Raw genomic sequence first — 22,023 nt, forward strand, 5'->3', positions numbered from 1 at the left:
CCCCGCGGGGTCCGCGTGTGCCGGGCCCGGGGCCCGCTCAGACTGGGCGGCCGGAGGTGGGGGGGGGGCAGGTGCTCGGGCTGTGCCCTCGCCCTCGAGGCTCCGCGTCCCGCGTGGAAATGAGAGCGGGGAGAGGAGGCGGGGGTGTCCTCCCCTTCTCGGGGCCAGGAGTGAGGCAGCCGCCGAGGGGGCACCCTCGGGTGACCTCTCCCCCCACCTTCCCGCAGCTCCGAGCACCCCTAAAGCGGGGTAGGGGGGGATCGCAGGGCGGGAAGGGGAGGGGGCGCAGGCTGCAGGCTTTGGGCAGCCCCGAGCGGGGAGCGGCGGTGCGGCCCCGAGGGGGAGGGCGGAGGGTGCCGGGGGGGGCCACCCCCACCCCCCCCGCCGCCGCGGCGGGGAGCGGCGGCCGCGGCCATTTAGGAGCGGCCCGGGAGCCAATGGGCGGCCCGTTTCGGCGCCTCTAACGTGACCGCCGAGATTGACGTGTTTCCCACGTCAAATTGATCCCAACTAACGGCGGGGGCTCCCCGCGAGCGGCGAACCGGCCCGGCGCCGCCAGCAAAGCCCGCAGCCGCCGGCCACCGAGCCCGCCCCGGCCCCGCCGCCGACCTCCCTGCCGGCCCCCAGCGCAGCCCGGGCCGGGGGCAGGGAAGCACCGGGGGGGTTTCTCCCCCCCGCCCCCGCGACTCCCGTCCCCTCTATGCCGGGCCGGCTGCAGCCGGGCGGGCAGGCGCTGCTCCCTCCGCGGCCGGCGGCGGCGGCGGAGCGGCGCATCCCCGGTACCGGGCGATGGGTAAGGAGCGGGGGTGGCCGCGGGAAGGGGCTGCCGGCCGGGTCGGGGCGGGTCGGGCGGCACCGGCACGGAACCCGCCGCGGTTTCGCTTGGCGGACGGGTGGGCACGGGCACAAGGCCGGGCCGGATCCCCGCGGGCTCCGCCGCGGCGGGGACAGTGGCCGTGGGGCCCGGCGGAGCGGCCCGGCCCGGCTCGGACGCGGCCTCCGGTACGTCGTGGCGGGCGGCAGGGGTCCTGCAAGACGTGCCGGGCCATGGGAACGCTGTCCTTGTTGTTGTCCCTTTCGTGCTCTCTCGTTTTCTCTCTCTTTTTCTTTCTATCTTTCTGTCTTTCTGTCGCTTTATCTTTCTGTCTGTCTGTCGGTCTTTTCTCTTTCTTGGCTCATTTTTCTTGATTTCTTTCTCTCTCTCTTTCCTCTTTTTTTTTTTTTTTTGGCTCTCTCCTCCTTTCCTTTCCTTTCCTTTCCTTTCCTTTCCTTTCCTTTCCTTTCCTTTCCTTTCCTTTCCTTTCCTTTCCTTTCCTTTCCTTTCCTTTCCTTTCCTTTCCTTTCCTTTCCTTTCCTTTCCTTTCCTTTCCTTTCCTTTCCTTTCCTTTCCTTTCCTTTCCTTTCCTTTCCTTTTTCCTTTCCTTTCCTTTCCTTTCCTTTCCTTTCCTTTCCTTTCCTTTCCTTTCCTTTCCTTTCCTTTCCTTTCCTTTCCTTTTTCCTTTCCTTTTTCCTTTCCTTTTTCCTTTCCTTTTTCCTTTCCCTTTCCCTTTCTTTTCCTCATTGCAATGCTGTCTCTGCTACACGTCTACTTTGTCGCTAGATGTGAGCAGGTCGGGCTGGCCAATGCTTTCAGAAACGCATCTACCCATCCATCTAACTCTTCTTAGGAAATCCGGTGTGTACACCTACCCCCCGTACGCTTAATTAAAAAGCCCGTGGCCTGCTGTAACCTGCCTAACCCGCTGCGAAAGCCCGCGTGTCTGTGCGCGCCGGTCTGTCCGTCCGCGGGCGGCCGGTGCCCCGCGGCAGTAACGCTCCCCCCCGCTGTCGCCCGCCGCCCCCGCCCCGTCCCTCTCGCAGAGCAGAGCTACGGCGAGGTGAACCAGCTGGGCGGCGTGTTCGTCAACGGGCGGCCGCTGCCCAACGCCGTCCGGCTGCGCATCGTGGAGCTGGCGCAGCTCGGCATCCGCCCCTGCGACATCAGCCGCCAGCTCCGCGTCTCCCACGGCTGCGTGAGCAAGATCCTCGCCCGCTACAACGAGACGGGCTCCATCCTGCCCGGCGCCATCGGCGGCAGCAAGCCGCGGGTCACCACCCCCAACGTGGTGAAGCACATCAGGGACTACAAGCAAGGCGACCCCGGCATCTTCGCCTGGGAGATCCGCGACCGGCTGCTGGCGGACGGCGTCTGCGACAAATACAACGTGCCCTCGGTCAGCTCCATCAGCCGGATTTTACGGAACAAAATCGGGAACCTCTCCCAGCCCAGCCCCTACGACGGCAACAAGCAGCCGCCGCCCCAGCCCGCCCTGCCCTACAACCACATCTACCAGTACCCCTACCCCAACCCCATGGCCTCGCCGGCCGCCAAGATGGGAGGCCACCCGGGAGCGCCCGTCACCGCGGCCCATGTCAGCATCCCCCGGTCCTGGCCTTCGGCGCACTCCGTCACCAACATCCTGGGCATCCGGACCTTCGTGGAGCAGACGGGTGGGTACCGCTCGCACACGCGTCGTCTGCACCACGCTGCTCAGGCCGGTGCGATTAAGGCTTTTGCGCATTCCCAGCTAAGGACCCAGGCGCTCGGCTCCTTGCTGAAATCCAAACCCTCTCCCGCCTCCCACTCCGAAGCTAGCCGCCGTCCCTGGTGGCTTGGGCAGGAGGAATAAATAAAGGGATTGCCCCCCTTCCTTCCCAGCTAGCAGCCTGTCTCTCCCCTCCCCCCTTTTTTTTTTTTTGATCGCAGCATCCCGCGCCGGCAGGACGGAGCGGCGGGGCCAGATGCGGCGAGGCTCAGACATCTTGAACTTTTTATGAAAAATGTGGAAAATATTTTCGTAGGGATGATAGATTGCCGACCGCAAATTCGGAGCTCTGAATTTCCCTTTACAGAGAAAAAAAAATGGGGGGGGGGGGAGAAAAATAGGAGGAAAAGAAAAACAGGGGAGAAAAACTGGAGAAAAAAAAAAGGAGGAAGAAAATGAAAGAAAGCAACCTCCGAAAATTCATGTCGCCACCGCTGAGCGCAGGGCATGGCACTTCCCGGGCCCTCTCCGCCGCGAAATCGCTCCGTTTTCCTTAAAAAATAACGTGGAGAGGAGGAATCGAAAAGCGTGCGGCCCCCCCGGCGCTGGCTGCCGGGCCCGGGAGCCGAGCAGCGCCGGGGAAGCGAGGGGCAGTGCCGGGCCGCCGTCCCCGTCCCCGCCGCCGCCGCATCCCCGCGCCCGGCCGCGCTGCCCCGCGCAGGCTCCGGGGGAAGGACGTGGCGGGGCCTTGGGGGGTGGGAGGATGGAGGGGGGGGGCGACTCCTTTTATCCTTCCAAGTGCCCGAGTAAATCAACCGCATGCGTTTCCCTCCGTGCAATCATTTATCTTTAAAATTCCGATGTCACTTTTATAAATCTCCTTCGTCAGAAGAGAAATTGGGCCTCTTAAATTATAGGAGAGCATGAAAGTGGCGGAGTAACGCAAAGAAGCCGGGGCGATGGCACCCGGGTCTTGGGTGGGGGGATTGCAACCGAAAGGTGAACCAAGCTGGGCATAATTTAGGCCGTCAAGGCTGCGCCTTTACCGGTCGGTCAATCCTGGCTCCTGAGGCTGTAGGAAAAGGCTGTGTCGCCGGCGGGGCTGCCCGAGCTGCTCCGCCACCGCCTGCGGAGGCCGAGGGAGGCGGGGAGGGGAACCTCCTCCACCCGCCGTGGGCTCTACACTTGCAAACGGGGGCCTCCCCCCCCCCCCCGTTTCGGGACCGCTTGCACCCGCGGTCCCCGCTCTCCGGGGCACCAAACGGGCTGGGGCCAAGGCGGCCCCGCTGCAGCGCCGGGGCCGGGGCGCCCAGCGGAGCCGCAGCCCCGGCGGGGAGAGGGCAGCGAGCTAACGGAGCCGTCGGTCTCTTCTCCCCCAGGAGCTCTGGCTGGCAGCGAGGGCTCTGCCTACCCCCCAAAAATGGAAGACTGGCCCAGCGTGAACAGGACGGCCTTCCCGCCGGCGCAGGCAGTCAATGGCATCGACAAAGCTGCCATGGAAGGGGATATTAAATATCCGCAGGTAACCGGGCCTGGCGGGGAAGGGCTGCCCGCTACCGTGGGGGAGGCGAGAAAAGGAGGCGGGGGGGGGGGGTGCGCAATTTTCACACTGCTCCGATTTCCCTCTCTCGGCTCCGGATGCGCATCGCTGCGGTTGTTTTGGGCACCTCATATACCCTTGGAAAATCGGGTCCTTGACTCCCTTTCCCGTGTTAGGAAATGAGGCGGGGGGGGGGGGAGGGAGGGGAGCAAGCCGCGGAATCTCCGCGGGCGGCGCGGATGCACAGCCTGGAATCGCCGCCGTGTCCAGGCTCTGCATCCCCGCTGCCCGCGGGGCCGCACGCCCGGAGATGTTTCCCCGCGCATCCTATATCGTGGCACTTCCCACCCGCGAGCCGGGCCCCGGGGGAGCGGAGGGGAAAGACCCCCCTGGAGTTTGCAAACCACCCCCCCCCCCGCCCCAGCACGGAGGCCCAGCTCTGCCCCCTTCTCCCCGCAGCCTGCCCCGGGGCTCTCGGCCGTGGGCGGCTTCCTCCCGGCCTGCGCCTACCCTTCCTCCAACCAGCACGGCGTCTACGGCGGGCCCGGCGGCGGCTACCTGCCCCCGGGCCACCACTGGCAGGCCCAGGGCAACCCCTTGGCCCACCACGGGCCCGGCGTGACGGTGCACGGGGGCGACCTGGCCGCGGCGATGGCTTTCAAACACCCCGCCAGGGAAGGTGAGCCGCGGGGCCGGGGCGGCGGGGTCCCGAGCCCACGCGTGGGTGCGCGCCCCACGCGTGTTTCTGGGGCGGCGGGGAGAGCCGGAGGGAGGGCGGCAGCTCGCGGATACATGGAGACCTCCAGGCTGGCCCGTCTCGGGGCTGCGCTGCCGCTTGGCGTCTGCCGGCTCCGGGACCTCTGCCTCTCCGGGGCCGACAAATGCGGCGGCTCCTGCGAAAGCGTCTCGGGGCGGCAGAGCTTCAGCCTGGGCCCGCCGAGCCGGGACAGAGGCCCCGGGCTGGCAACCCGGCTCCGCCTGTACAGAGATGGGCAGCCGCGGGGGGCTACCGGGGCTGCCGCGGTGCTCCCGGGCCGCGGGGGCTGCGGCAGAGGGAAGGGGAGGCACAAGGAGTTTGGCGTGACCCGGACACCCCCCGGGCTATCACCGTCCCGCTTTCAGAAGCAGGTTAGATTGCCTCGTTAGATGCTCAAGTGCGTGCTTCAGCTGTATTTTAAACCCGGGGCGGGAGTAGGGGATGAGGAGGGGGGGGTCATAATATCTTCTCCCCGAGCGAAGCCTTGCGGGCGGCCTTTGCCGGGCTCTCGGCTCCTGCCTCCGCGCCAAGCGCGATTTTCGTCCTGCCACGTCCCAAACGCCGTGCGGACGCGGAGAGCCACGGCGGGGCTGCGGGGCTGGCCGTTTGCTCCCCGAAGGGCAGCGGCGCCCCCTCCCCGCCCGCCCGGCGCCCCCCGCCAGCGTATCCGAGAGCTCCCCGTTCAGCCCTTCGAGCCAGCGTTTTCCTAGCTGGTACCAGTCAAAACAGCAGGATTTTAAACTGGAAATAATTTTCCCTCTTAATTTTCAATCCCGTGTGCTGGAAATCTCAAAGGAAACAGAAAGATCGAGGGCAAACATTCTACTTTTAATGCCCGAAAACAAAGATCTCTTTCTCAGAAGAATTCGCGAGGTCCTCAGTACATGTGCGAGGAGACAGACAAGGAACGGGTCGTCCGACAGCCCTTATCCGCCAGTAAATACGAGAAAGAAGAGAGCTTAAACACTAGAGACTATTTTTTTCCGAAGTCCTCTTAGTATTAGCAACGTTAAATAGGTATGTTTACTACGTCCATTTTACCAGGGAGCCTTGCAGAATGGCTTGATAATCCAGAAATCATTCAGCGCTGAGAAAGGCACAATTCTCAATTAAAAATTGTTAACATTTTAAATCTTTTGTACTAGGTTCCTTGTGCCCCCCCCCCCGGTAGTATTTAAAGACAAAGTCCAGATGAGAATCACATGGTTTTGATCTGAATATATATACTAGAGACTGTTAATTAGAACGTTTATTTTCTTCTCCTATTAATTACTTCGGTTCGTTTGTGGAAGCTTTATTTCCTTGATAGGCTATTTCATTTAGAAAATCCTAACTCATAGGTTCTGGATAGAAAAATCCCAGTTGATACCTTTCCCTCTTTTCGTGGTATTATACTTTCTAATCTTGTTCACATTTGCAATTCATTTCCCACTTATCAGCCCATTTCTTTTTTTTTTTTTTTTTAATACGAACTCTTAACCATTTCTATCTAACTACAGCAACCTGCTGCGAGTTATAACATCAGCTGTCTTGGGGAATGAGTTATTGCCAATATCAATGGATGAAAATGGATAATCATAAACCTGTTATTTGAAAAAAATAGAGAAACAGAAAGAAGGAGAGAAAGTGTATGAGCGAGCACAGGAAATGAAAGGAAAAGAAAAGAAAAAGAAAAAGAAAGAGAGAGAAGTAAGCAGGGAAGCAAACGAACGAAGATGACCTCTACGTATTTGAGATGCAGGAATTTCTTTACATTTAGTATATTTTTCGGGGTATTCTCCTCAAAATTTTAAGTGACTTAGGAGCCTGAGACTTTCTAAATTGCCACTCTTAAAGTTGTCGCTGCCAAAAAACCCACATAACTTCTTTAAATGCTTTTTCTTTAAAGGTTTTTTTTTTTTCAATTAGACTGGTTTTCTGGTTCAGCGATTTATCTGGGACAACCCAAATATATGATCATCCGGGGAAAAAAAAGGAAGGTGGGATTGATGGAGGGAAAAAAATCCAGAGCCCCTTTTGGGGAGGCCAGCAGAAGCGCAGAGCCGAGTACCCCTAAGCAGCAGGCTGCAGGGACCTGCAGCTACACATTGCTCCCACGGGGCAACTTAATTGCTAGAATCTGGAGGAGAATTTAATTAATAACTTCTGAAGACGATTTGTAATATCAAGATGGGACCTTCGCCCTCCTCAAACCCACGGGTCCTGTTCTCCATCAAGTGTGACTGATCCCCTCGCCGGGGAGATGGACCCACCAGAGGGTCCTGCTCCACCCTGGGGAAACCCAGTAGTCTCAGTGGTTGAAAAAGTGATGCAGTTTTATTCCATCCCCGTTACTACCCAGAAGATCCCCTGAGTTAATTAGTCTGCTTCTCTGTCCCTGGTCTATTCCCGCTAGGTGCACTTGCCCTTGGGCTGGCTGGGGCTATGTGGGACCTTGTAAGGGACTGGGAGAGAGAGGGAAAGAGAGAGAAGCAAAGAAAGAGAGAGAGAGAGTGAAATAGAAAGAGAGAGAAAAAGGAAGAAAGACAAGGAAAGAAAGAAAGAAAGAAAGAAAAAGAAAGACAAAGAAAGAAAGAAAAAAGAAAGTGAGAAGGAGAGAAAGTTGAAAGTAAGACAGAAATAATTAGCTGGACAATTTCACTCTGTGATTCAGGAGGAAGAAAGAGAAAGAAGGAAAGAGAGAAAGACAAAGAAAGACAAAAAAAGAAAAAGAAAGAGAAAGAAAGAAAAAAAGAAAGCGAGAAGGAGAGAAAGATGAAAGTAAGACGGAAATAATTAGCCGGACAATTTCAGCCTTCGATTCAGGCCTTTTCCAATTTGAAAGAGGTTATTTTCCAGAAAAATTTCCCTTCCTATCTGATGCACGCACATGTCTGCAACAGCCCCGGGGACATTTTGCATCCCCCGCACTCCCCTTGCCTTGCAGCAGGCGAGGCCTCGCCAACGTTAGATCCCGAGCATGGATGGCGCGGGCATGGTGGGAGATGCACGGGCCTCTGCCCGTGGCCCCTCATCCCTCAGGGCCTGGCTTGACCCAGGACCGGCCAACGCTGGGAAGGTGACCCAGGGGCAGATGAGCTGGGAAGAAGCTCAGGAGGAATTACATTAGAGCTGGCATGGACTGCAGACCCTCCCCCTGCCCCTGCCCCTGCCCTCGCTCTTTTTCTTTTCTTGTTCTTTTTTCTTTTTTTTTTTCCTCTTTTTTTTTTTCTCTTTCTCTTTCTATCTCCTGCTCTCCACACAGGGCAGGAGAAGAAATGTCTCTCCATCTGAGGCAGGGCTCAGACCTGACAGCTGGACCAGGAGGGTCCTTCCCCTATCTGCAGTGGGATCTTGCTGTATGACTACTTGCTAATGCAAGCTGAAAAACACACAGAAAAAATAGCCTGTGCCCGAAAATGCCCCTGCCCCGTCCAAAAAAAAAAAAAAAAGGAAGAAAGAAAGAAAAAGCAGGAGCTCTAGAAAAAGGCATTGTGAGGGCAGCTGGGCTCCTCTCTGTCCTTGATCTGACAGAGGCTTTTCTAGGGCAGAAGGGACCCTGCATATAAACCCAGCCAGGGGACAAACGGCCCCTTTTGGCCACACACTTGTCCAGGACTTCCTCCAGCGAAAGGGGAGGGCTGAGGAGAGGTTTATCCGGCCTCCTAGCCAAATCAGGGAAGGCTCTTCAGGATGAGGGAGGGGAAAGCAAACCCTGGCTAAAGAAGGACTTGGTGCCTTTCTCTGAAACACCCTCTCCGATCCAGGAGCGCAAGAGGCACTGGTGACACAGTCCCCTCCCAGGGGACCTTGAGCCACAGGTTTTAACAACGTGCCTGGGATGGATCCCTGTTGTCTCCACAAGTAGATCCAGATCCCCGGCAGTGGCAGAGTGGTGTCTGTCATCATTAACATCCCTATGGCTTGGTGGACCCAACTCTTCTTTCCTCTCTCTGTTCCCTCCCATGAGGTCTGCTATATTGAGCCTGGTAGTCTGGGAAAAGGCTGCCTTCCCTCTAGGGCAGCCAGATGGGGAGTCTTGGCCGCTTGAGGGTGAGCTGCTCTCAGGGGATGCACTGGAACCAGTGCGACACCGGGCAGTGGGTCCACGTGTGTGTGCGCATGGGGGACGTGTCCAGCTGCTGTCTGGACTCGGGCGATGCATTTGGAGCCTGTCAATCCATGGCCTTGTTTGTTTTCTGCTCTACCCCTCTTGCAGTTGTGGACAGAAAACCTGCCAGTCCTGTAGGGAAATCTCCGGAGTCTCTGAACACTATCCATGGACTTTCTATCCCAGCCTCCTCTTCCTAGAGCCTGCAGAGCATCCGTCAAGGGACAGCGAGTCTTGGAATAAGTACCTGCAGCTTCAAAACTAGAATTGAAGTCCGAAGTGCTACTGCATCCAACAGGTGCCTGTGAAGAGAGAGGAAGCAGCTGGTTTGAAGCAAGCCCAGGAAATAGGAAAAAGACATTCTTCAATGGCAAATTCATGCACAAGTGAGTGCAATCTGGACATTCATTCACACTGCCTTGAGGGACACATTACCCCGATCAAATTGGAAAGGGAGTGACAGAAGAGAACCAGTCTTCCTTCCTTCTTTCTTTCCTTTTGCCTTTGTTTTCCTTTCGTTATTTCTTTCTCCTTCCCACTGTCTGTGAAGACCATTGGATACAGAGCAGCGAACATCTCTGTCCCAAAATCATTATTCAGAGTGTCCCAGGCTTTATCCTAGCCCAAGGGAGCACGCTTCCTCGAGAGAGCAGTATTTGGTTTTCCAAAGCCGCAGCCAGACAAACTGTGCTATGAAGCATTATCCTTGCAAGTCTTTCAGTGCCTCTGTCCCAGAGTGTAAATGAACAAATATGCCACAACATTTTATGATATATTTTTATAATAACAAAACTTAATAAAAAGTGACTACCATGGGCGCACACTGCTGAATTCCTTCCCCGGCGCAGCGGGCCCTTGGAGTCTGATTAAACACCACTGGCTTCTCCCAGCTTCCCTGAGCCTCAAATTACATCCTGCGGTTGCCTCTGCATGGCAGATACCCAGCGGGATCTCTGGGGGCACTTCGCTGGGAGTCACTGCTCTATGCCTGGTCTAGATTTCCTCACCTACTCCTGCACCCACCCACCCAAGGGCCCCTTGTTATTATAAGCACATTGCAGCTCTGCTGCAGATTCCTTATGTGACTTTGGACCAGACAGTCAGTTGCTGTCCAGATGGAAAATCACGGCTCCTTTGTCTTGTCTGCTTAGATTACAGGCTCTTCAGGAAGGCCTGGTCCCTTACTGAGGGTTGGAGCAGAGCCAGGCATGGAGTGGCCCTAATCATGCTTGCAGATACTAGGTTCTCCTATACCGAGGGGAGGCTGAGCCCCAGCTGGGTGACTCCTGATGCTGCAGGGCCTGTGAGACGGCTCCTGCCCCTGCCAGGGCTGCCTTTAACTCCACGTGGAGAGGCACTCACTGGCCTTCCAGCCCCGGGCTCGCTTCCACCTGCCTCACCTGGCTTCTGTCTTTTGCCCGGGTGAGCAGCAGGAAGAGCTGCAGGCTTACCTCTCAGAGCCCACACACCAGGGTTTGTGTCCCTCCTCCTGTCCAGCTGCATCAGGGAGCTTTCAGGATGGGCTTTTGAATTCCCTGGCTCCACTAGCAGCTGTCATTGGCTTTGGTCCCTTCATTGTCTGGAGAAGGGGAAGGTCCTACAGTGGGGCAGGGAGGAAATATCCTGGCAGAAGAATACACGCTTGGCTTTCTGCAGAGAGTATGTCTTTGTGGGAGGGAGGGAGGGAGCGAGATGAATGCCATATTTAACATCCCACCCCAGGAAATTATTTTGCCTTCAACCTTGGGATGGCAAAATTCAGTTTAGCCTCTGCTGCTGCAAAGCCTGCAGCTAGATCTGGTCTTTGCAACTGTCTACAAAGCATAGGGAGGGAAAGGAGTGAATTTTAAGTCGTCAAGAGCACTGTCACAGGAAAAGATCTAGTTCCAAGGCTGTTACTAAATACATTTTAAGGGATGTGAGGCTGGACAAGTCACCTGAAACAGATAACTAACAGTTTCTAGTCCCCTGCAAGGTTTATCCATTTAAAGTTATATTAAAACATGTGGCAAATCAACTTTGGACAAGATGGCTGGCAGAAACAACCTTAAGGTTTGAAAGCAGCAAGCAAGGCCCTTCTGCATGCATAGATCACCACAGCAGCTAAAGTAATGTGATTCCCTCCTGGGGAAGAGGGAAAAACAGGACAACCCAAGCCTGTTCTTCTCAGGATGCTGGTGGTCTGGGTGGTCAAAGGAGCCCCTTCATATCCCCAATATTTAAACTTCATTGCTTATGAGTCTGAAGAAACTTGTCTATCAAGTATCTCTAAGGGTATCCCTGGCTCAGCCCTTTCCCCTCGGCATGATGCTGTGTGTGAACAAGTTACTCCTGGCCTAATTCAGCAGTCACGCTCCAAAGACCTGGTTCATGCGTCAGCAGCCCAGTGCACAGCTCTGCTCGTGCATGGGGCTGCCCTTCTCTGTGCTGACTCCAGAGATGCCTTAAGGCAGCTGTAGTCTCAATATTTCAGTGAGCAGGGACTGCCGACTTCCTTTGCTGACTGGATCAATGGCATCCTGATTTCTGCTGGGGTTCCCCATTGCCCCGTACTATCTTCTGTTACCCGAGGTGGGCATCACGGCAGAGCGGCATCCCCCAGAAGGGAGGGATAGTCCATGTCCGTCCTGCACTCGTATCATTCTGGCAGTGCTACTGAGGCTGCCAAAAAGCCGTGCTGAATAATGTGTCCATGCCCTTCTTCTGAGGAGCAGAAGCTGTGTGAATTACCCATACTGAGTTACCACATTGTGGAGGTGCCTGAACAAGCAGGGATTTTCTCAGTCATGGTTGCAGCCCATCTTTAAGACGCTAAATATTGACTGAAAACGCTATCTCTTGTCCTGTAGGTTGCTCTTTTCTTTCACAGGGCTTGCCTAGTTCTGCAATGTCTTCTAGTTCCTAAAGCTCAGGCCATTGGAAGTATTTCAGTGCTGGATTCACCCTAAAATCCATAGCTTTTACCTCCCAAAGCCCCACGCTCACTTTAGCAGTCCCTGCTAGCTAGATTGGAGGCACCCCTCCAAATGGGGACAAAATTGTTTAATCCTCAGTTCTCCCAGTCACCTATGTGATGGGCTCAGTGCTCCTGTACTGTGGGGAAATCAGACTGGGGTCCCTGACGGCCATCTGGCATGAGATAGACATGAGTACGTTAGTCAGACAGAGGTGTAGCATGGAGGTGGACTCAGTTAAGCAGCGTGCTGTCAAGATTGTGTGTGAGGGCCTAGGGTACTCCCTTCCAAGACTGCTAGGAACCTGTCAAAAATCCCAACCAGTAACTCGATGCTTAAAACCCACTGCAGCCCCAAGGCAAAAATGTCCCTTCACAAGCATTTCCATGACTGGTGGAGAAAAAGCAAGCTGCGAGTCAGAGGCAGCTGCAGAAGCTCTGCACTGAAGGCAAGAAAATGAATCCAAACTCCATGTAGCTAGGTGACACGGCTTTGACATGGGGTTACTGAGCTCATTTGGGCTATTGTGACCAGACACATCAGGGCATCTCGTCCTCCTAGCTTAGATTCAGAAGTTTCTACACAGACTGTTCGGGCCTGATCGGCAACCTCAGGCAGATCCAGGCAGAAGTTGAAGTTACTTTGTCTCAGCCACCAGCTGATGACCAAATGCCCTGCTCCGGACCCACATCCACAGGCAGGAAGCACTGCTGCCCTGAGCGGTGGCTTGTTACCCCGAGCTCTGCCTCTCCCTGAGTCCTGCCAGCAGCACAGATCCTCTTATTGTTCCCCAATCAGCTTCACGCTACGTGAGCAGAGACCAACAATTTAAATATTAAAGCTACTGTGAGTGGTTATGCCTGGAGCGGATTGGGAACACCCCCAGCGATGGCACTGCTGGCACACGTGCTGGCAGGCGAAACAATGGAAAGTGATGGCCAAGCCATGAGCTCTTTCATCAGCACAGCCAGAAAGTGAGGGCAGTGCACAGCCTCGCTGATACCCTGGGCTGCTAGATTGAAGCCTGCTCCGACGTCCTGCAAGCCCATCTCTAACTGCAATGTCAACATACCTCGGGCTACATTTGCCACCAGAGGGAGACCCTATTGTTCCACAAATACATAAAAGGAGCTTATTGCAAACGGCAAGGAAACATTCACTTTCCCAGTGAGAGGATACACAGAGAATATTCACAGTCAACTCAAAGTATGCCTGTCATGGAAGGCTGCTTTTTTTCTGTAGGTATTTACTGTTGAAGTATCATTAAAGGCTGCTGTGTGAATCCATGGAATATTACTGGTTTTAAGCCAGCCAGGTACAGAAAGAAAAGCGAGGCCAGCAGGGTTACATCAGACGGCTCTGATACAGTCAAGCTTCTTGTTTCTGTATGTTTCTTGACTGCTGGTAGCCTGTATTAAAAACGTAATTTTAACAGCTATGATTAGGGAAGGGACTTTTGAGTTTAAAAAAATCCATGTTTGAGGATTGTTTCAGTCACTGGATTTAACTCAGGTCTTTGTCTGAAAGCTCATAGATGTCTTCTTTTTTTTCCCCCATGCTTTGCTCTGTGACAGTGGCATTTTGACAATGAAGCATAGTCCAGTTATTTATCCTGACTGGTGGCTATTACAGAGCGGTTGCTGGCCTGACTCCGTGTGTGATCAGCTACACACGTACACGCACAGATAAACACTTATATCCACAACTAACCACCTTAAAGCTTGTTCCATAGTTTCCCTACCAGGCCATATTAGTGGAGCAGGTGAAGCAACGTGAAAAACAAGGCCTGCTGACCTGTCCCTGTGCAGATCTGCTGTCCACGTATTGCAGCAGGTTGGGGACACCATGGGTTGGGATGGCCCAGTGATGAGCATTATGGAGAAACCTTGCTGGATGGGAAAATACTTTTTATACCTGTGTTTCCGGGAACAAGCCCCATGCTCCACCCTTGTGCAACCACAGGAATGCAAGCTTTGCCACACAAGCTTTGTCTTGTTGGTTGTATACACAATGACATCAAGCTTAGATGAACATAGCTTGGCTCCTCCCGGCTCAGCCTAGGAGTCCCTAGCTGATTCATTTACTAGAACAAAATGGGAATCCTGCTTCAAGTGCTACCGGGAAGACACAAGAGCCCAGAAATCAAAGGTATTTAGGCAGCTAAGGGCCTTTGTGCACGTAGCTTCTGGTGTCCCAAATTTCAGGCACTGGATTTTTGACTTTGGTAACTAACCCACATGAAAGATCATTATCTTACCTCTTTATGGTGAGAATACAGTGCTGATAGCCTTGGTAGTAAGAGGAGTTATTGAAACTACCAAGCACTTCCAATTTGAAGACCTTATCCCCACTAACCAGCAATTTCTTGGAGAATATATTATTTGGGATGAAATTTGCCACAACAAGCACTTTCCTAAGGCTAATGTTTTAGCAGAAGAGAAAAAAGTAGGGTGAGAGAGAAGGAAAATGAATTCCAGATGGAGCAGATCACTCATTTCTGTCAAAATAAGGAAAAATGAATGCATTGTTTGGCCCATGTTAATAATGGCAATGATGATAACTATTGTAGCTCTGAAGATTCTTTGGAGCTGGGCATGACTTCCTCCAGTTGGAAAACAGGGACATTCTGGGTTCAAATCCAGGTCCGAACATCTGAACTGATAATGGGAAAGCCATTTACTCCGAACTCTCAGCTTTTCCTTGTTGTTATCCAGGAGGAAATCTGATTGATTTGAACGCAGACAATATGAAAGGTGAACTTACAGGGGTTGGTGGGAAGTAAACTGGGACAAGGAATCTGAGGGGTGGAGGAACTGGAAGTTGTTGGGAGATGGGAGTGAAAGGGGAGAAACTGAGTCAAGGAGCCATGAGAGAAGACACACAGACTGAGACGTCTACTGAAGGAGATAGGAGAATGTTGCATATATTGGGAATGCAGTGAGATAGGAGAGCAACACGAGGCCAGAGTATGGATGGAAGGGAGCCAGAATGGATAAAGAGGGAACGTGAAAATCCTGGACATGGATACTCTGACTAAGACTAAGGACACAGGACCAAGTCTAGAAGGGAGTGAGTAGGACTGCTTAGGCTAGGAAATAGATCTGGAAGGGCAATTGCAGTAACACATGGGAAGAGCTTCCACTAGTAACTTGTGATAGCCATATACTGCTTGCCCTTCCTCTCCTATGTGACCACACTGCACTCCGGGTCTGACGCTTGGGTCAGAGTTTAGGAACCGTTAGGAAAGATGCTGAGCGGAACTGTCTGTTGGAGCAGATCATCTGGCCCACAGACTGCTCCTTGCCCTGTGACGACAATTCATCCAGTCCACTCCCAAATTTCTCATTTCCTGAAGGATGCTCCAGGACGCTGATCTGTCCTTGGAGGACTGTAGGTTGGACACGTGCAACATAGATGAAAGATGCTAGAGCTAATAGAACTCACGTATTTCTTTTTCTGTCTGTTTTCCCATCCAATCCCCTACTGTCTTCTCTCCTCCAATCCACACTATCCTCTGAAATGACAGACCGGGACAATTTATGGAGGGGAAGTTAATATTGACCTTCACGGGATAATTTACACCTTGGAACCTCCTCAGTGCTGTAGCTAATAAAGACTTTTCTTGTCTCCTGCATTGATGAACGCCTACTGAAGCTGAGACGTAGATTGATTGCCTTGCTTGTGCTAAAAAAAAGAAAAGGGAAGAAGATGGCATTTTTGAATGGAAAAAGGGGGCTGTGGTCATTTGTTCACAGTAACTCTGACTGGCTTCAGGCTGGAGAACAGCCTCTATGCATATGCAAATCAGTTCTGCAGTGAGAAAGCTGTATCCAGTGTGTCTAATGTATCATAGATGTGCCAGAATTACCATGATACACTAAACACATAGGCTATTGCTGGCCAGATACTTCACAGCTTCCTGAGTCCATGCTAATCAGCTGTGTGGTACACCATCCAGATGTGCCAGACTTTCCTGTGCAGAAGGAAGTACCAAATGTGAATCATTCTTCTAGCTGCAAATTTGGAGATTAGGGTTGCAAGATTGCCAACAGGAAGACGTTAACCTATCTTTTGATGAAGCCTGCCTTGAGGCCAATGGGCCGAGTTCATCCCAGGTGGAACTTAGCTAAATCAGTGTGTGTTCCAAACATTGTAGCTAATTAATTTCCCCATTGAAAGCGAAAACCCCAAGCAAATCCCAAAATAAAGCCAGCAGTAAAATCGCTGCTTTAGTTCTCTGTGATTCTAACTCACAGTAAATTCCTCTCCACAGTGAGTAGACTGACATAATCAAGAGAAAATTGGACTTGATCGAAGTGGAACTTTTTGAATTTATTGGAACAAAATAAGAGGGTGGAAACAATCCATTTTGACACTTTTTCACTGATGATTTTGTCAAAATCTATACCATCCCTCGGAATACGTCGATTTTGATGAAATGGCATTTTCTGATGGAAAAAATTAGGCTGAAACTGTTTCCATCAGCTCTACCTGACCCATATAGCTTCAGCACTGTTTCTTTTAAGAGTGGGGAACAGAATGGAGACTGTTACAGACTTTGTTCAGACCTTTTTTACTGGAGACTCACTGGTGGACCACATATTTATTTTCTTTTTAGTATGTTAAGAATCAGAAAGATTTAAAAAACATCACTCTGGTTAGAAACAAGCCGTGCTGTAGAAGTGGGACTTGCAGATGTTTGGCACAAGTACAGATTGTGGCTGCTCTCACAAGGTCTGCCTCTCCATCGCCCTGCACTTTGAGCTGTCTGTCTGCATCAGTGCAGAGCGCTGCACACTCCCAGATCTGGACAATGTCATCCCATTCCTCACTTTGCTCTTGTTTAAGTGTCAGCACAAGGAGCAGATCACAACAGGAGCTGGCTGGATGTAGGTGAGGAAAGGTTATACTGCGAGAGATCAGACGATGCCCAATTAATGTACTAATGTCACCCCAGAATATCGTAGCATACATCCCCAGTATATTATGTAACATCTTTCTAGAGGTGAGAGAAGCCCAGATTATCAGCAGTGAGTGAAAGAGAGACTTTCACTGTTGAGAACCAGGAATCAATGAGCTCAGTCAAAGATCCAGCTGCCTTGCTGCTCTGCTGCTGACAATAGCAGAAGTGGATTTCTAGGGAAGAGTATAAAGAATGTGTATATACACAATCACACATACTCTCGAACATATATACACACTTATATGTATGTATATATATATAAAAGTAAATATATATGTGTGTGTGTGTGTGTGTGTGTGTGTGTGTGTATACATACACACAGATCCAGTCCCTGCCTATGCCAGCTTGTGCTAATTTCTGTGTTCAACTTCGGACATTCAGAGTCTTCCTAGTGTACAGATAGTAAAATATATATGGTCTGGGAAAATAACTAAAGAAGAGAAACTTGTTTGAGACAGGTAGTACATATTTTATAGACTCAATATTGTCTAGACTCCAATCTCGTTCTCCTTATAAATGGCTATTAGGCACCTTCCTTGCAAGCAACCTTACTGATTTTGTAGAAGTCCTGAGAATGGCCCTGTTAGTAGCTCATTATGAAGGCTCATGCACACCTGGATGAGCAGTGTCATTGAAATTTAGGCTAATCAGAGATCTGGCCCTTATATAGGGTTCAGTTTTAAGGAGATGATAGTTATATTTAAAAACAGATAGTATAATTTCAGACAGATAAATTTCAAAATCTGTCTGAATTGTTCAAATATTTTGAGCTCTTTGGAACGAAATCTCTATGGAAAATACTTTGCATTTACATTCCCGAAGAGGACATTTGCAAAAGAAGATATGAGAATACGTGCCCTACTCTCAGCTGAAGTTATAGACCAAACTATCATTTGCAAATTTGCAAACCTTCCACAACTGCTTAATTCGCTTTTCCAAATGGGACTTTGATTCTCAGATCACTCAGCCACTTCATAATATTTTCTCTTAAGAAGTACCACTTTGGACACTTTTGGGTTACATGTGGGACTGGACTGAACTTGGAGGAGCGCCTTGCCGACCAGCATCTTTTCAGTGGTCCTATCTCACAGCAAGAACAAAGGCAACAGAGGATTTTTCTGTCACCTGACAGAAACACGCTGACTGTGTGCTCTTTGACATTGTGATTAAAGGGGAAAGCATGGGTTCATCTCCTCATTTAGGAGCTTGAGGTGCCTAATAACTGTCCAAAACTAAATAAGACCTCTAGAAGAGCTGTGAAGCCTCTAAGAAGATTTTGAGTTTAGGGACTACCAAGCTTGTGTTTCACTCTTACACTGACAATGTTTTCACGGAATCACAGAATGGTTGAGGTTGGAAGGGACCTTTGGAGAGCATCTGGTCCAACCTCCCTGCTCAAGTAGGCTCATCTACAGCACATTGCCCAAGATCTCATCCAGATGGCTTTTGAACATCTCCAAGGATGGGAGACTCCACAACCTCTCTGGGCAACCTATACCAGTGTTCAATCACCCTCACAGTCAATAAGTTTTTCCTCAGGTTCAGATGGAACTTCCTGCGTTTCAGTTTATGTCCATAGCCTCTTGTCCTGTCACTGGGCACCACTGAGAAGAGTCTGGCCCCATCCTCTTGACACCCTCCCTTCAGATACCTATACGCATTGATCAGATACTCCCTCAGTCTTCTCTTATCTAGGCTGAACAGGCCCAGCTCCCTCAGCCTTTCTTCAGAGGAGACATGCTGCAGTCCCTCCATCATCTTAGCAGCCCTTCATTGGACTTGCTCCAGGAGTGCCACGTGTCTCCTGTCCCGGGGATCCCAGAACTGAACACAATACTCCAGATGTGGCCTCACCAGGGCTGAGTAGAGGGGCAGGATTCCCTCCCTCCACCTGCTGGCACTTCCTAATGCACCCCAGGATACCATTGGCCTTCTTGGCCACAAGGGTACATTGCTGGCTCGTGGTCAACTTGTTGTCCACCAGCACTCCCAGGTCCTGCTCTGCAGAGCTGCTTTCCAGCAGGTCAGCCCCCAGCCTGTATTGCTGCATGGGGTTATTCCTCCCTAGAGACAGGTCCCTGCACTTGCCTTTGTTGAACTTCATGAGGTTCCTCTCCGCCCAACTCTCCAGCCTGTCCAGGTCTTTCTGAATGGTAGCACGGTCTCTGGGGTATCAGCCACTCCTCCCAGTTTTGTAACATCGGCAAACTTGTTGAGGAGGCACTCTGCGCCTTCATCCAAGTCACTGATGAATAAGTTTAACAAGACTGGACCCAGGACTGACCCCGGGGGACACTGCTAGCTGCAGGCCTCCAACTAGACTGTGCTGCTGATTACAATCCCCTGAACACTGCCACTCAGCCAGTTCTCAATCCACCTCACCGTTCACTCACCTAGTCAGCACTTCCTGAGTTTGCCTATGATGATGTTAGGGATGTTAGGTTTTCTGGGAAAGAACTCAGATGTAGTAGATCTACAGTAGATCTGTGGGCAGAGCTTAGAAGCTCAGCAGAGTAAATAAAATAATATGGACACTAAAGTGATTGCATCATGGCCAGCTTTCATTCCAGATCCAGAACAAATGAATAAATCACATTTTTTCATCCTCCAACAAATCTGTTTGCCTACAAATTTTTCATCTTTCTCCCAATCAATTTCCTCTGTTGGGTGCAACCTTCACCATACCTTTGATTTGTTAGCTCAGACAGATTTCAGTCAGACTACAGGTAATACCCTTCTGGTGTATTTTACCATGCTTAGCACCCACCAGAGCTTTCCAGTCGTCTAGTTTTCCTATCTTTATTTTACAGTGTAAGGATTTTACAGTGACAGGATCATAGAAGATGTGTCTTCTATTTTGGGGTCTATCCCAACATATTTCTGCTCTGACAGTTGCTCACAGTCTCATTCAAATAGTCTTAATTAACAGTGAATATATTTGACAGGGAAAGAACCCAAACGTGAAAGGTGATGACACCTAAACGTGCCTCAGACAAACTTAGCTAAAAAATATTGATAGCCAGGGAAGACCTTTACACTATCCAGGCTGGATTACAGCCTGTAGAGTCTTTCCAGTTGGCTCACATCTCTGAAGTTTGGCCTTTGTTATTCAGTCATTCTTTTCTTAGGCTGTCCATTTCCTTGTCTGGTCTGGTTACAAATCCAGCCTCATGTTTGTGCGTGTGTGTATGTTGCTCTGTTCCAGAAAGTTAATGCATTCTCATAGAAAGCAGGATCTCTGCCTCACTTCAGACAGTTCACCTTTGGCATTCCTGGTTCAGTGTTCCCAAAGTAGTAATTTTTGATGGTGGATTTGTCTTGGACAGCTATCTTGGATGACTTTTCTATTCAAAGCTTTACAGTTCCCTTAGCTATTTCCCTAAATGCCACTCTGCAAAGTCCTCTCTGGTTTTGCTGTTGGTCCATGACAAGAACCAACATCATATACTTGTGTTACATAAAAGTAACACAAGTCACAGGTCACATAAAAGTAACCTGCTGGTTGCAGGCATGAGAACTGCAGACCACTGCCTAGAGAAGGAGACTGGCATGGGACAGAAGGCTGTGCTGGCCCAGCAACTTGCTTGCCGTGCCCCAGAAAACCAGGCTATCCTCTGCTATCTTGGAGGCAGATGCTGAAGCAACATCCACTGTTTTATGTATATAGCGGATTTAGCTGCCCCTTTGTCCCCCACTGTTTCTGTAATAGTCATCGCTCCTGCCTCTCCAGTTCTCTCAGATAGGAATAGCCTGGCCCTCTGGGGTTTTGCTCTGGAGCATCTCATGGCAGCAGTACATTGACCTACATCTTATCATCCTGTCTTCTCGGAGCAGCCAAAATTCAGTCACTTTGGCACTACTGAGCCAGCTCTAGCAAGAGAAGAGAGCCCTGGTCGAAAACCTAGCTCCTTTGGAAGCCAATGGGAATTTTGCCATTAGCTTTAGCAAAGCCAGAATTTTCCCCCAGGCACCAAGAAACAGACAACTGTCATATTGTATATTACTACAAGGAGAGTCCTTGCCTGCGTCAACTTAGTGAACTCTACCCTTCTCCATGGGACAGCTCTGGAAGGACAGAAATCCCCATGAGTCTACAGTACTGTTGATAAATTCCCTATACTGAGAGATGCAGCATATTTCTGGATCAGTTATACTATTAGGTTATCTAGATAGTCCCAAAGATGACAGTAATAATGTCTGCAATTGTAACTCTGCTTTTATAAACCCCTGCTAACTTCGACACCTAATACAGCTATAATATTTATGATGCTTGTTTGGTGTCCAAGACATGTGCTCCAATACTGAAAGACTGGAGAATAAGCTTTTATTTCCTGAAGAGGCTGAAAAACATTTATAATCTGAAGCTTTGGAGCAAAATGAACTCCCTGCTGTCCTTCCTGCTGGGAAGGGAAAACAACAGCAATGGAGATGAACCTATTTTACCTATTTTACATGCTCACAGTTCCTCCTGCCATACTTGGAGACCATTATACCTGTGTTGGACATGCCAGGCTCTAGTCAGGAGATGAAATCTGGACTCTGAGTAGGAGAATAGGACAAGAGTCTGCCCTTGGGCTGAGAGTCACCTCTCTGAACAGCTATGATTGTGCCTCTGCTTTCTCTTATTTTCTCTCTGTTGAAAATCTGGTAATGTAGAAAGGATCGGGTGGGAAACAGCTCCCCAGAACAGAGCAGCCAGCCTGAAGAAAGGGCATCTTAGCAGGTGCAGTAAGCAGAGTTTGTCAGGGTTTCCTCTTCCATCATTTACTCTGAAATGAGTGTTTCCAGAGGATTGTTCCTGACTTGTCACGACCCAACTAGAAGAGATCCAAATCAAGATTCAGGTCTGTGGTACGCGCAAGGAAGAGGTAACAAAGGTAATCACAGAAAACGGCCTTGCGTGGAAATGAATGTGGCTGCAGATTCACAGTGCGCTTTAACCGTAATTTGATTGTTGCAGTTTTAGGATCTATAAGCTTTTTGTAGCTTTTCTTTCCTTTAACAAAGGTTATCTGTGATTCCATGCAGATTCTGCAGGCTTGCAAGTTCCGTCTGCTATGGAAAACTAGAGTAAAAACCTTTTTTTCCCTGGAATTGAGGGTAAAGATTTGAACCACTCTTTCCATCTTTAGTCCCCAAACACGTAAAACTCTGACCTTACTGCTGCAGTATCTGCTAAAACAGGTAACCAAAG

The 22,023-nt window shown here is 50.9% G+C and overlaps 1 protein-coding gene across 2 annotated transcripts; it reads left to right on the forward strand.

Annotated features, from left to right (window-relative positions):
* Window positions 1–670: 670 nt before the first annotated feature.
* Window positions 671–9,770, forward strand: PAX1 (paired box 1). 2 transcript variants are annotated; one of them, XM_068936537.1, is made up of 5 exons: window positions 671–793; window positions 1,861–2,490; window positions 3,905–4,047; window positions 4,525–4,744; window positions 9,021–9,770. In XM_068936537.1, exons 1-5 carry the CDS (start codon window positions 790–792, stop codon window positions 9,110–9,112), a joined length of 1,089 nt encoding a protein of 362 aa, XP_068792638.1. In that variant the 5' UTR covers window positions 671–789; the 3' UTR covers window positions 9,113–9,770. The 2 variants fall into 2 exon arrangements, with proteins under 2 accessions (XP_068792638.1, XP_068792637.1); XM_068936536.1 differs by lacking the exon at window positions 4,525–4,744.
* The last annotated feature ends 12,253 nt before the right edge of the window (window positions 9,771–22,023 follow it).

This window comes from Struthio camelus, chromosome 3, assembly GCF_040807025.1.
Source record: "Struthio camelus isolate bStrCam1 chromosome 3, bStrCam1.hap1, whole genome shotgun sequence".
In the NCBI taxonomy this organism is placed as follows: domain Eukaryota; kingdom Metazoa; phylum Chordata; class Aves; order Struthioniformes; family Struthionidae; genus Struthio; species Struthio camelus.